Source organism: Salvia hispanica, chromosome 2, assembly GCF_023119035.1.
Source record: "Salvia hispanica cultivar TCC Black 2014 chromosome 2, UniMelb_Shisp_WGS_1.0, whole genome shotgun sequence".
NCBI classification, from domain to species: Eukaryota; Viridiplantae; Streptophyta; class Magnoliopsida; order Lamiales; family Lamiaceae; genus Salvia; species Salvia hispanica.
The window spans coordinates 9679902-9696012 of record NC_062966.1 but is presented as its reverse complement, the minus strand read 5'-3'; the positions used below and the strand labels follow the sequence as shown (position 1 = coordinate 9696012).

The following is a 16111-nucleotide window of genomic DNA, read 5'->3' as shown; positions in this document are numbered from 1 at the left end:
TAATTAATAATTTAAAATCGTATGATGAAAAAATATTTCGTCGTGCATCGCGCGTGGGTTAATACTAGTTAAATTAAAGTCAACTTAATTCAAGCCCAGTTTAAAATATTATTATCAACCACTACAGATATAATACAGATTGTCCGTCCAAACCGAATTGCAAGTATTTCGAGTCTTCCTCTTTAATTAAATTATTTTCTGTGTTAAAGATATAAATATCTATTAATTTGTACTATCAAATATCAAGTATGTTATCTGACTTTTGTGAAGACAGAATGCTAAGTCTTACTCTCTCCGTCACAAGATAAGTGACCATAAACTTTTCGGCACGGGATTTAAGGAAATGGGGTTTTGTTAATAAAGTAGAAAGTGAATAAAGTAAGAGAGTTAATAAAGTAGAGAGAAAAAGTAAGAGAGAGAATACCAAAAAAGGAAATGAGTCACTTATCTTGGGACGTCCCAAAAAGGAATATGAGTCACTTATCTTGGGATGGAGGAAGTATTATTTTTTCTTACTCTATAAGATTTATCTATTTGGAATTGTAATTTAATTTTAAATTCAAATATTTTTTTTATTCTAAATATTGAATTTGGAATTGAAGCCTTCAATTTCAAGTTTTCAAGTTTTCAAGTTTTCAGCTATTACATCCCAATTCCATAGTATCAAACGAGGTCTTAGTTAATATCTTGATTTTACAAAATGAAAAAAAAACTCTATAACTCAATCTCGAGAAATATAAAGCCACCAAAATGTAATTCACCCCCAAAAATGGTTAATGCATTACTCTCTGTGTACACTATAATACATGAATACTAAAACACACTAATTATTTCTACACCTAATTATTTGACTCCCAAAAGTAAAATCATAAAAATAAAAAACACATAAGGGAATAAGATCATAAATTATAGAAATACAGAAAAGACCCCCAAAAAAGCGAAAGTTATTTTTAATAATTTGTGTTCCTAAAAACTAAAAAATCATACTCCAATTTTGTGATTGGAGGAGGAGGAGGAGGAGTGGAAGTCCGGCGAGCGGCGGGGGAACTCGGAGAGCATCTGCACGACCTCTCTCATGGTGGGGCGCTCTACACTGTTCTCCTGCACGCAGAGCATGGCGACGAAGAAGAGGTGCATGGCCTCATCCTTGGGCACCACCGTCAGCCTCGGATCCAGGATGCGGCTCACCTCCTCTCTGCGGCATTTCGTCAAACACCTCACCCACTGCACGATGTCCACTCCTTCCCCGAACTCCCCCACCGGCCTCCGCCCCGTCACCAGCTCCAGCAGCACCACTCCGAAGCTGTACACGTCGCTCTTCTCGTCCACTCTCAACGTGTACGCGTACTCTGCAAACACATGGACAATGTCATTTCCGATCAATTCTCTTAGAATGAAAGCGTTTGTGTACGTACCTGGAGCAATGTAGCCGTAGGAGCCAGCAATGGCGGACATGCACTGCGACGCGGCGCCGTCGACCAGAAACTTGGCGAGGCCGAAATCCGCGACGTGAGCTTCGAAGTTTGAGTTGAGGAGAATGTTGTTGGACTTGACGTCGCGGTGCACGATCAAGGGCGAGCAATCGTGGTGGAGATAGCAGAGCCCCTTGGCGGAATCAAGGCCGATTTTGTACCTCAAATTCCAGCTCAGAAACCCTCCCTTCTTCCCGTGGAGCGCCTCCCCCAAGCTTCCGTTCCTCATGTACTCGTACACAAGGAGGTTCGCCTCCTTGTTCGAGCAGAAGGCCAGCAGCCGCACGATGTTCCTGTGCCTGATATTCCCCAGCGTCCTGATCTCTGCTTTGAATCCATGGTCGTGGCTGTTTATGCCATTGAAACCTAGCAGCTTCTTCACCGCGATCTCCACGCCGTTTCCCATCTTCCCATGGTACACTATCCCCGCCCCGCCCCGCCCGATCACATTCCCGTCCTTGACGCACTCCGCCACCTCCGCCACCGTGAACTCCGCCTTCTGGAACGCTGTCATCTTCCACGAATCCGACCTGCTGCCCCTCTTGAATGACCTGGCCTTGGCGATCGCCGCCGTCGCGAACACCAGCGAGCACGCTAATAGCCCCACCGCGAACACCAGCTTGAACGCGTTGTGCGATTTTGCGGCGGCGCCTGCTGTGGCATTGCAGGGGTTGTTCACTGTCGAGCCACAGAGCTTGGGGTTGCCTGCGTAGGAGGTGGCGTTGAACACCGAGAACTGCCCTGTCTCCGGCAGCCTACCTGAGAGGTCGTTGAAGGAGAAGTCGGCGGTGGTGAGGCTCTTCATGGAGGCGATGGATTGGGGTATGGCGTCTGTCAGGTGGTTCCGTGATAGATTTAGGTAGTTGAGGATTCGGATGTTGGATATCTCCGGCGGGATTGGGCCAGCGAGGTTGTTCTGGCTCAAGTCCAGGTAGTTGAGATGTAGACATTCTCCGATTTCATGAGGAATTTCTCCCGTGAGAGAGTTTCCGCTTAGATCAATCTTCACCGCCTGATGCAGCTCTCCCACAGAAGGCGGTATGGGGCTGGAGAAGTTGTTGCCACCGAGCAATAGGATTTGGAGGGATGCGAAATTGGATAAGGAAAACGGTAACAGCCCGGAAAGCTGATTGTTTGAGAGATTCATCTGCCCCAGTTTACTTTGATTCTTGGATGAAGAGTCGGTGTTCTCAGACAGGGTACCAGAGAGCATATTGTTTTGCAGCTCGAGAAAGTTAAGCTGAGGCAGGTATATGAAGCTACTAGGAATGCTGCCATTAAAGTAGTTCTCTCCCAACCTCACTCTCACCAGGCTCAAACAGTTGCCTAATTCCTGTGGAATGGAGCCAAAAAGGAAATTCTTCTGAAGAATAAGGATCCTGAGCTGCCCAGATTCACACAAATTGTGAGGAACAGTACCAGTGAGCTTGTTGGAAGACAGATCAAGAATCTGCAGCCTCTGATTCTGTCCGAGATTCCTAGGTATGACCCCTGTGAAGTTGTTCATCCACAGCGCCAGCGTCTCCATCTCGGGATACTCAGCCACAAAGTCCGGGATGGAGCCGTGCAGCCTGTTGATGAACAGGTTCATCAGCTGGATCCGCCTCAGGTTTATCAGCTCGTACGGGATCTCCCCTGTCAGCGCATTCAGAGATAAGTCAAGATTCACCAGCCTCGTCAGGTTCCCCAGCTCCCTCGGGATTGGCCCCGTGAGCCGGTTTACGTGCAGGAACAATGTGTCCAGTGACTTCAGATTCCCCAGCTCCGGAGGGATTGAGCCGTCCAGGTCACACGAGGATAGATCAAAATGCTCAAGATTCGTCAACTTGCCAAGCTCTCGAGGGATCCCGCCCTCGAACACGTTGAAGTAGCCTAGGTACAACTCCTTCATGTTTGTGAGGTTGCCTAACTCTCTAGGAATCCTCCCCTGCAGATCGTTTCCGGTTAGTGATAAGTACTCCAATCCGGCTAGCTCGCCATAGCTCGGAGGTATTCTTCCGTAGAAGAAATTCCCTCCGAGCTCGAGGTGCTTGAGGTTTCTCAAGCTCACCACCCCAATAGGTAGGCCAGAGGAGAAGTTGTTGTTGTACGCATCAACAACTTGGAGATTCGGGAGGCTGGAGTAGTTCCAGTCTAGGCCGCCGCTGAATTGGTTGTTGGAGATGTTTATGAAGCGGAGGGAGCTCATGCTCTCGAGATTGATCTCGCCGGTGAAGTTGTTCCCATCGATGGAGAGCTCTTCCAGCCTGTCGAGCCTTGAAATGTCGGGGGAGATGGAGCCGTACAGGGCCATGTTGGACAGGTCGAGCGATGCCACTCTGCCGCGGAGGCATTGGACGCCGCTCCACGAGCAGATTGAAGTGGGGTTTGAGGAGTTCCACCCGCTGATAGCGGAGTTTGGGAACTCGAATCCCTGCTTCAACGCGACCAGCGCGTGGAAGTCCGATATGAGGGTGGAGGAGAAGGAGGTGTTTGCGAGTGATGCTATAATTAGTAGGACAATGAAGGGCGCCATTTTTTACGTGGAATGGTTCAAGAGAAGTGTAGGAAATGGAAAGCAGAGGGAATATGAAAGAGTTGAAGTTTGTAGAGAGGTAAAGAATCAATCATCTTGCAAAAAGAGACTTCAACTTCAAGGAAGAAGCTAAGCTTCGCCTTTTCTCTTTTGCTTTAATCATCAGCTCATCTTAGTTCGAATTTTGGTTGCGGCAGAAATTTTATTTTTGCAGAGGTTTAAACACGAGGTTAGGCCTAAGGGAAAAAGAAGAGAGAGGAGAGAGGGTGAAAAACAGCCGTTGGATAACCGAAATTTAAAGATGAGAGATTATGAAGAAACAAAAAGCAAAAGTTGATTCTCTCTCTCTCACTTTGTTTCTTCTTTATTTGAATTACATTGTCACACTTTCATATCTTTAAACGAAGAGATATCAAAAATATAGTTTTTTTCCTTTGCTTTTTTCTCTCACTTTGAGTGGAAGGTGATGAAATTGCACTTTGAGCAATCAAGAAATGGCTGAGCTGGCTCAGCCATTTCTGATAAATTCATATCATAACCATGGTCTTCTTCTTCATCGATATCTATGTATAAATATAAAATAAATAATGGTGGGGTTGATGTAATCAATTGATGCCACTATTACAAAGATACTCATCTAGCATATTAGTATATCATTGACCCCATGTAATGAAAATGACAGCTGAAAGATGTGTGGATTTGGGTTGTAGTTTTCAGTAATTTAATGTTTTGTGTATTTTAGCAATGCATTAAAACAAAAGTATACTATATCTGAATGTTGGGACCATTTCCTGCATTCAATCCAGATTCTGCATGGCTCACACTCTGTACCCTTACAAGGAGCATTGCTAAAAATTTTCTCTACATATTCTTTTTTAGGGAGTTTTTGGTCTATTTCTTGAGTGAATTATTTAAATCAGAAAAAAGGGTTTTGGGAAATTGCTGAGAGGATTTTATACTGACAGAAAATCCCAGAAGATTATGTGTGAAAATTGTGCAAAAAAAAACTTAATTAATAGCTGAGGACATAAAATTTGTGTACTTTGATGTATAAGTGTTAGTACTATTAAATACAGCATTAAAAGTAAGCATTTTTTTTTCTTGCAATTCCCACAGCTGAAAAGATGGCTCATGTGCCTGCAACATACAGTAGGATGTAAGAGAAGCAAAAGATGATGATTATTATTAAATGATTACAATGTTTTTGTTGTAAGAATGTTTAATTGTGTTAGCATATAGGATTGCATGGGAGAAGCAACCAATAAAGTTTATTTTCCCTCTACTTTTAATTTTTGCTTTATTCTTTCCCTCCTTAATTTGTCCCAAGGAATGGGACCAAATGTTCACTATAGTAATGTGTATTTGAGTTTTAATAGAAGATGGAATAGTCCTAAAGGGAGAGCTGAAAAAGCAAAAGCAGAGAGGGAAGGAGAGATCTTTGCTTTTGATCTCCACTTGTAAAGATAAATCCATTATCTTTCACATGGAAAAGAGTGCTCTTGTATCATTAGCCAAAACTTCCAAACAAACACACACAAACACACACACATGTGCAAGTAAATATGGTTTTTTGTCATGAGTTAATTGTCTCAATTCTCAACAGACACTAGCAAGCCCTCATGAGATGTCTATGTCAATCTTGATGGCCCACATTGAAGAGTCATTTTCATGAATTTGTTGACATAAGTCCTCTCCATAATATAGCTTACTTGGAAGCAAAAACTTTGAAGCAAGATGATTCATGGTAAGTGCACGAATTATATCCATGGAGGGACATAATTATTTGTGGAATCATTGGACAACATGACTTGGAAAAGAGCAAGGTGCTGTTGGCCTTGAATGACATGAAATTTTCTGCATCATTTCAGGAGGAAAGGGATAACAAAAGCCCACTACTATTATGTCATGGAAACTTATAGATCAGACAGTACAATTCTCAACCAGTCCCTTTTCTGTATTTGCATCACAATCATATACCAATATATCTACAGACAGCAGCAGATGTGACTCATTTTGTTTGATCATGAATAATCATGATTTCTTACACCCATCATTGATATACAAGCCAATATAAATGGAAATTTATATACATATATATATCAAATTTTGTTAAAGCATAATGCCCACTTATTAAACTGTTGATTTTATCCCATCAATCTGCATCATTGCTTCGAATCGATTACATTTTTATTAACTTTCAAACCATACATTATCAGTAAAGTATCGACGCAAGCACTTTTTCATGATCTAAGTCTTCCACATGATATAATTAATTAAACTATTATGTGATCCAAGAATTATAGTATATATATCTGAAAAAGCAATGTATAAGGAATTCATTTGAATACCATATTATACTCTATCATGCACGAATGGAGCATTTATGGATTGAGTGAACATTTGTAATATTTATCTGTATATTTTAAATATGTCCAATTATAAATGATTATAGAATGAGGCTAATACGAAGTGGGCAGTCTTTATACTAAAGAAAGGGAGCAAAGGGCCTAAAGCAAGGAATCAAGAATTCACGTTTGGAAAGCCATTGTCTGATGAGCCTATGCTTTCTTTCAAAGTTGTTTCATTGAATAGGGAAAGAGGCATCTTTGCATGGTGCCCTGGATTTCTGTAATTTCCTCTCTTTTTTTCTTGCCTTTGGTGCCAAAAAAGTGTCAATTTTTCAATTAAAGGGCAAAAAGAGGGCAATTAAAGGAACTAACCATAAAAAAAATACATACGTCTATATTCATGCCAATTCCATTTATCAATACACGTTCAGAGAACCATCGTTGCCATTGATTTCAACCGATTTCAGAATTCAAGTTTTGTATCTCTCTCTTTTGATCGAAAAAATATTTGAGACGGTTTAAAATAAAAATGAGAACTTTTAAGGCCTGTTTGGTTGTATAAGAAATTGGACTTAGAATTCTCTAGAATTGAATTGAAATGCATTTAAATCTCATTTAATTCTGAATCTTATATTTGGTAAAATGAAGTAATTGACATGAAATAGAATTTAAAGAATTTGTGCACACACACAACACATATTACACACACAATGTGTGTTTGTATGTGCGTGTAGTTTGTGTATAGTGCGTATATTTTATGCAGGGGCGGAGCCACGGTGGGCCCAGGGCCCCTCAGCCATTTTCCTAATTACTATATATTTATGTGTATGCAATGTTTAATATATCAACAATATGGTGCAGTTGGTCTCAGTGTCGGTCATTTGTTTGTGAGGTCCAAGGTTCAAAACTCTCCCAGAGTGGTTCTCGTATTTAAAAATATGCTCCTTACATTTTTGAATCATTTAGTCTATGCTTCTTGTTCATTTACTTTTTTTTTCTTCTTCTTGATTTAGTAATTTTTTTTATGTTCTCATATTCATTTATATTAGATTTTCAGAGTACAAACTGATTCTTTGACTCTATAAATATTTTAAATATTACATGATACTATTAATAAAATCAATTTTATTTATTTCTTTTATTATAAATTTTTTTGGAACATTAACTATCTGATCTATAAATATGTAAACATATTATTATTAGTAAAATTGGTGTTATAGTATATTCTAACAAATTCATCATCTATTTTTCACGTGTGGCTTTTTATATTGCTTATGTTCGAGCTGTTTCCGTGTCTCATTAGCACTGAACACAAATTTCAATGGTCGTTTGGACACCCTACCGTAAAATTTCTGGCTCCACCACTGATTTTATGTATAGTGTGTGCAGTATATATATGTTTGTGTACAGTATTTGTATTTAGTGTATGTATATTATGTGTCGGTCGATAATGTTGGTGATTCTTTGTTACAAGAGATAAACACTAGCAGGGCGTAATACAACCCAAAAGAAGGAATAAAGTAAAGTAAACTGAAACGAAATTACAATGAATAATTCGAAACAATAAACCGTAAAGTATTTAGCCGAGTCGAGGAGTCCTTTTTCCGCAAGACGAGATACGCCCCGGTATCAACAGAACTCCGGCGAACTGGATGGAGGAGAGGGCAAAGCTTCGTTAGAAGAACAATGCAAGAGAGGGAGAGAGCTTATGCTTTGTAGAATGCTTGTGAATGGTGTATAGAATGCAAGAGTATGCATACATATTTATAGGCCAAGCCCACTCATTTGAATTGATAGAGTCAACATTCATAATGTGTGTCATGATGGCTAGATTGTAACTGCCGGGGGTTACTAGTCGTTACAGACGTTACAAATGTCAATCATGGAGGATGAACCTGGACGGATGTATCTAGACACCTCTCACGTAGTTGTTCATTCCAGAAATGTATCTGGACAACCCGATCAATGTGCATGCATTCTACGAAGCTTTCTTCATATGCTCAATTGACACATTGTTTTATCTATGTGTCCAAAATTAATTAATTATTTATTTAATTAATTATATATCTCCCCATATCGTGACATTCTTTGATATATTATTTCTCACTCACCGGGAATCGGGTTAGAGAAAATGAATATACCACAATCATCTACTCGAAGCGTAGATCGATTATAAATTATTTAATTTTATCAAAATTAAATATTTCGTCACTTGAACGATCTGTCAAATTGCATTGATCGGACCACGATTCCAACAGGTAAGATATACAGTCTTGAATTTGTCATACCATATATCGTGGATGAGTAAAAATCATACATTTATCTTACCGGAATTTATATTTATGCATAAATATATTCAATATTCACTATATATACCTTTTAACATGTTTTATTGAACTGTTTATTATGCCAAGATGGTCTATTTTGCGGTAATCTATTTTATCATGTTTTCTCGAACTATTGATTTTCATAGCGCCATTAATTTAAGTAGCATTGCTGCTAATCAGTATGGAATAATGGCCCAGGAAACCACAATAATGTCATTTGATGGAAGTTGATTCAAAATCAATATCATCATCTTTTAGCAGTCATTTTCCGAGCTGCACCACTCTTCCACGTTCATGCACATTAATTATATTACCAATATATCACATCATATAACGAACTTGGAACCATACTAATTTATATATATGATGTATAGCTCCGCTTAGCATGACGAACTTGGAACTATGTTAGTGATTAAAATAGGCAAAACACGTCGTTGTACTTTGATTGTTAATTTTAATAGATTCTTGTACAATTTTCTGTTTTAGTAAGTCTTTGTACTTTTATATTTGATATATTCCAATCTTTATTTAACGGAATCGTTAACTTTTCCGTTATAAAATAACACATCATATATTAATTATTTAAATATATTCCACCTAATATCCTAATTGAAAAATATAACATAACATAAATATTAAAAAAAGATAAAAAAAACTAAAATAAAACCTAAAAAATTCCAAAACTTTAAAAGAATTTCACGGATTTATATTATTAGAACCAAATATTAAATTAATTATTATTCAAACTCCAATTAAATAACCTACGCGTATATCACTCTTCTTTAATGAGTTCGGACTCTTATAATCAAACAACAAATTTCTTAGTCTTTGTGCGCCATTTTAGGTTTTATTTTTTTTTTTTTTTTTGTCTTTTGTTTTATATTTATGATATGTTGGTATTTTCCAACTAGAATATTAGGTGGAATATATTTAGATAATTAATATATGATGTGTTATTTTATAATGAAAAAAGTTAACGGTTCCGTTAAATAAGGATTGGAATATATCAAATATAAAAGTACAAGGACTTTTTAAAACTGAAAAATTGTACTCCCTCCGTCCCATTGAAGATGACTCACTTTCCTTTTTGGTTTGTCCCAACCAAGATGACCCATTACTTAAAATGGAAACACCTTTATCTCTACTTTATTCCCTCTCTCTTACTTTACTCTCTCCTCTTAACACACAAAAATTAACTGCATAAAATCCCGTGCCGCCCAAGGAAGGGGTCATCTTCCTTGGGACGGAAGGAGTACAAGAATCTATTGAAATAAACAATCAAAATATAAGGACTTAAAGATGTGTTTTGCTATTAAAATATCATCAAACACAATAACATCGACTAACACATCAGCACAATATATTACCAATATATAACAACATATTGTTGGAACATATATACTAAAGAGCATTTTTCGAGTTTATTATGAATTTGATAAATTGTTTGTATATTGTAAACTCTCCTTATTTAATGAAAATAATAAATGTTTTCTTCATGCTGTGTATTTTACTTTAATGGGTATTGACCGTCTTTAATTATATATTTAATTATATAATTAAAATGCTGGAAAGTAAAATCAGTCTAAGTCTTCTACATTGAAGGCTGGGTCGTGGAACATGTCATCACAGTAGGTGATCCAGCCGGAACCTTGTAGAAGTAAATTTTTTTCACAACCTAGATAGGCTTTGATTAATCAAAAGGTGCAGATTTTTCGTAATTCAAAAAGTTTGATATCTTAGGTAGTAGTAATCAGTGTCTAATGGTGTTAGGATTGCTATTATATTGAATCACACCACATGCAAGTATGACTTAATAATATCCTTAAGAGGTGCTTGGAATTAAGTTTTATTATTTAGAATCTGATCCGTTGGAATTTAATCTATGAATAATAAATAAGAACTTTGAACTAGACCACTCTTGAAAAAGTATTTTAACTAATTAAGTCAATAGCAGATTTAATTAATTAATTGAACTTGAATTAAATTGAAGCTCAATTTAAATAATTAAAAGCCAAAGAGGTGTGACCCAACAAACCTCCGTAGATCTCTGATGATTCAACATAACTTTATAAATAGATAAATAGATGAGAGACAGAGACAAAAGTTTATATACTCAGAAAATTTCATCCCCATTATACAATATAGGGATCAAAATTTTACTCCTACTTAGAATATAAAATTATGCATCTTCTCTACTCAAGACCTATTAATTTTTATAAACTTAGTCCATTCTAAGATCGAAATAGAAGTTTGGGAAAGAGTCAAAAGGTCTCTGGTCGAGTTCTGAAGATCATCACGTGGAAAAGTAGTAACCCACTTCGATTCTTTGGAGAACCATCAAGATATCGATTCCCTTGTAGAATTCATGTTTAGGGTTTTATTTTACGCTAAAACAAGATATATATAATTCAAGTTCTCTCCAACTAGCAGAATGACGTCAAGTAGAGGCAAAGGAGGGAACACATAGATAAAATCAATGTTTAATTTTAGCATTTCATCATCCACCTCTTTCTCCATAGTAAAGGTAGTTTCCCAAATTCACCTCGCCCAAACCTATTCATGCTTTGTATTAAATATGTTTGGGGGTTTCACATAGATTTGGTCTCTTCTTCTTAGCTGCTTGTCATTTTTACAAATTTTGGTTTCATTCTGATTTGCTTATTTCAGTTTTGTTTATTTCACTCTATTTTGTTTTGTTTGTGTTGTTTATTTTAGTGACTCTCTTCTTTGTGGAAATTCACGTGAGGTTGGAATGGGATGAAAAACTGAAACATGCAATATAGATAGATGAGTTGTTAATAATATTACAAATGAGTTTAGTTTTAAAATATGTATTCGTAGCTAGTGACTCGCATTTTTATCATGATATGGTTTATAGTGAATTGTCCGTTTGTCTTGTCTTATGCAGTTATGCTTATACCTAGTGAGTTTTGAGCCTCAGTATCATCGATGTGTAATTTGATTGAGTACATGACTTTGATTTTGAAAACATGATCACTATATTATGGAATCTAAATAATGGATGTGAACGACATATAAAGTTAGGTCATCATTGTTAGTTAATCTTAATCCACACTTGGACCCTTTACTCGTAAAATTCTCTAACTAAGCCTTAAAGTCTATTTTTGTTCATGAGCCAATATTATAAATAAAATCTTAACTTTATTGTATTGAACCTTGAAGAAGATAAATATATCTTGTACTGTTACTTGAGATGGGGTACAAGTAAAGAATTCTAAAAAGAGAAATGTATTTATAAAAAAGGAAAAAAAATGAAAATAGTGAAAAATGAGCAAAAGAAAGCGGAAAAAAAAGAAGAAAAAAAGTTGAGAAAAAAAGAAGAAATGATTGAAAAAAGAAAAGAATAAATGGTATTGTAAGAAAGGGAAGAAATTAGACTAAGTCTAGTTTTCTGAAATTTGAGTTGATATGGTTAGTGTTGTGATCTATTGTGAAGTAGAGCTTCGTCACCTTTGTTTTACGCTATATTTACGTCACTTACCCTAAATTTTCCTAAAGAACCTACATTATAAGTTGAATTAAAGACTTTTATGAATTTAGGATTACATTCATAACATTGCATGAAACTTTGATTTTAAGTGTATACACCATCACTTTATACATCTGAGAGTGAGAGAAAATAACAGTGCATCTACTTGTTAGGCCATCTTGACTAGGTGATATATGAGTTAGTAGTTGTAGTTATTGTTTGACTAGGTGATATATGAGTTAGTAGTTGTAGTTATTGTTTATTCTCTTATGCTTGTTGTTACGTCACTGAAAACATTTATCATATTTATCTTTTGCATGAAACAATAATGATGTTCTATTAGTTGATTGTTGTGCATATTGTCAAGTTTGATAGCTCGCATCTTGAGTTTTCAATCAATTACATAGCAATTGGCTAATTAACAAGTTTGTTGAGAATGTATTGAGAAAACAAGTGAAAACGGGCTAAAGTGGCAAAGAAACGAACACTGGGAGAACACTAGACGAGTCTCCCCGACCGAGTGGGAATTAGCACTAAAATCTACCCGACTCACCCAGTCAAGTCAAATTGCACCATTACACAACCCATTCGAGTCGACTCATCGTAAACTTCAGTAGTTTCTACTTGGACGAGTGCTTTGAGAGATAAATCTCACTCGACCGAGTCAACTTAGAATGCTCATTTATAAGGCTTCTAACTGAGCTGAGAAATATAAGCATTAGTCCACCAAATTAATAATGTGTTTGTAACACCCTTTACACAATTAATTAAAACTCAATAAGTGGTGTCACATCTTTTTTCTTTGATCCGATGGTCCATTGTCATTGTATATGACTTGTAGGTTTATTGCCATATATATAAGACCCAAGGCAAGATTGTCACAACAACAATTCAAATAAATTCATTACCATATGCGAAACATAGCAATTGCATCAATTACATATCCATATCTTATTTCACAATCGATATCAAATACTAACACATAATCCTATCAGGTTCACATTATATAATCAATTATTCACTTCAATCAAACATAACAAAAAATCACATAACACATGTAAAAAAAAATGTAATTTATATACGTACTAAAATTCTAGTAATATTTTCTCATTCTATTTTCTAATTGATAGCTTTGGGGTGTTATATGATTATTATACTTATTGGCTAAAGAATTATTCAATTATTTGACTAAATTCTGACGGTTCTATTGAAAATGGCAAATAAACGGATCAAATTTATAAATTAAGAATACAAATACCAAATCTTATGTTCTAGACCAAATTTATAAAATAACCCTATTTTGAGATAAGTTTTGGACTTTAATCTTACAATTATTTGCAAAAATTAATGAATGGAAGTTATAATGATTGGTCTCATCGATTTGAATTAATAAATATGCGTTCATTTTCTCACTTATCCCAATTGATTTTGAATTTATAAACACGTTCATTTGCTCACTTATCCCATTTATGACATGCGAGTAAATACAAAGTCAAATATTATTAAGAGTATGTACCATAAAAGGAGTGGGCAAATTAGGAACCTGGGTTATAATAAGTATATAGTAGTACTACAAAAATTTAGCCCTTGTTTTGTGGGGTCGAAAGCTATGGACATGGTGGAATTCCAAGTCATAGTCCAATGCTCTTTTGTCGCTTATTGTCGTTGTGAGACATCATCATTCTCATCATTGCCCTGGATTCATTTTTTCACAATTGATACTTTGATTTAAAATATATGTATTTATAATATAATTATTATATAAAATTGATTAAAAATGTAAATCGATATTTGTATCCCATTTAAGTGATATCACTCAACTCACATAAAAAGAAACTAAATACGTTAATTGCAGATAAATGTGATAGCATATAAATAATACTCTATCCTAGAGCTGACAATTTTTGGCACGACACGAACTCACACGAAATTAATGGGTATTTGTCAAAACTTATTGGGTTCGTGCCCCTATCGTGTCGACACGATAACGACACGAAAACTTCGTGTCGTGTTCGTGTTTGTGTTAGACGTTAAGAAATAATATTAATATATTATAATATTATTATTATTTTATTTATTTTAAAAAATTTAATTTTCAAAATTAAAATTTAAAATTTAATATTAGAAATAATATTAATATATTATAATATTATTATTATAGTGTCGTTATTGTGTCGTGTCATATATGTGTTGTTATCATGTCGTGTTGACCCGAAGTGGTTTGTGTCGTTAATGGGTTCATGTCATGTTCGTGTCTGAGGGTAACAGGTCGTGTTCGTGTTTGTGTTCGTGTTCGTGTTCGTGTTTGGAGTTTTCTTAACGGATCATGTTCGTGTTTGTTGTTATCGTATCAACACGATAACGACACAACACGCACGATTTGCCACCCCTACTCTATCCGTCCAACAATAAAAGTTACTCCTATATTTTATATTTCAGTTTATTCGCTAATAAGTACTCCTGTTTTCACTTTTAAACTCACAAATTTGAAGTACACCATACATTTCAATAACTCTATAATTTATAGTATTTCATTATAAAACTAAAAATATTAAAGTGAGATTCATATTTTACTATTTTTTTACTTATATTTTCTAAAATCCGTAACAAATGGATGTCATGCTTAGTGGCAGAGTCAAGATTTTAAAACTAACACACAAGTAAAAGAAAATTCTTGACTATGTCACTTTTAACAGTTAACAACAAGTATATTTAAATGTTATCGTAATCTCTAAGCAGTAATAAGCAGATTAAAGACCCATTATGTTTTACCTTATTACTCCCTCCATTATCTTACAGTTGAGTCATTTTTCGATTTTGAGAAGTTTTCTCATAGTTGAGTCATTTCCATTATAATTTACATTTTTTACTCAATGTTACTTTACTCTCTCTGATTTTATTCTATCTACTCTATTCACTCTCTAGATGTTCTATTCTCTCTACTTTCTCTCTCCCTTACTTTTTTATCTATCTACTTTATTCACTTTCTAGCTACTCTATTATCTCTACTTTTTCTTTCTCTTACTTTTTTTTATCTATCTACTTTATTCACTTTATAACTACTCTATTCTTTCTACTTTCTCTCTCTCTTACTTTTTTAAATATCTACTTAACACATTAAACATTCATTTCTTAAATTTTGTGTAAAAAAGTTTCACCTTAATTATAAGAGCATCCACATCCGTGCTCTTTGGCAAAAGCACGGACGTGGACCCGGACCCACTTTTACTCAATGCTCTTAGGCAAGACCACAACACCCACAGGCCACATCCATGCTCTTCCGCAAGGATATGCTCAAGGGTCCCACCATTCCATTATTTAATTTAAAGAAAACATTTTCATAATATTAAAATGCATTAAAAATACCCGGATTACTATTACAAATTAAAATAAATTAAAAATTACATAATTAAAATCCTAAAAATTTAAAATTACATAATTAAAATCCTAAAAATTTAAAATTACATAATTAAATTCATTAAAAAAAAACCCACTACTCGTTGCCGAATTTCGCCCAAATGTGTTTGATTATGTCTTCTTGTAGCTCATTGTGGATTCTGCTATCGCGCATTGTGTGTCTTGTTTCGATCCTCTCGCCCACCGTCGTATGCACACCTCGGCGTGGGGGAGACCTCGCGGTTGAGCTTCCGGCTTCATCCTCGTCGTTAAAGTTAGCCGCCCTCGGACCTTCGTCATCTATAATCATATTGTGCAAGATAATACACGTGTACATGATGTCAGCAATAATATTCTTAACGTACCACAACCGAGACGGGGCCTTTACAATGTTGAATCGGGCCAGAAGGACCCCAAAAGCTCTTTCGACGTCTTTTCGAGTAGCCTCTTGACGATGCACAAAAAGAATCCGTCTCGGGTCTTGCGGATTGCTGAACGTATTCACGAAAGTCGACCATCGTGGGTAGATACCATCGGCTAGATAGTAACCCATGTGGTATGCA

At 35.8% G+C, this 16111-nt stretch overlaps 1 protein-coding gene across 1 annotated transcript; it reads right to left on the bottom strand.

The window, feature by feature from the left end:
• Positions 1-753: 753 nt before the first annotated feature.
• LOC125208147 (leucine-rich repeat receptor-like serine/threonine-protein kinase BAM1) lies at positions 754-4295 on the bottom strand. The gene is made up of 2 exons (XM_048107722.1): positions 1416-4295; positions 754-1349 (listed from the first exon to the last, which is right to left on the bottom strand). The coding sequence occupies exons 1-2, from the start codon at positions 3985-3987 to the stop codon at positions 982-984; spliced, it is 2940 nt and encodes a 979-aa protein (XP_047963679.1). The 5' UTR covers positions 3988-4295; the 3' UTR covers positions 754-981.
• Positions 4296-16111: the final 11816 nt, after the last annotated feature.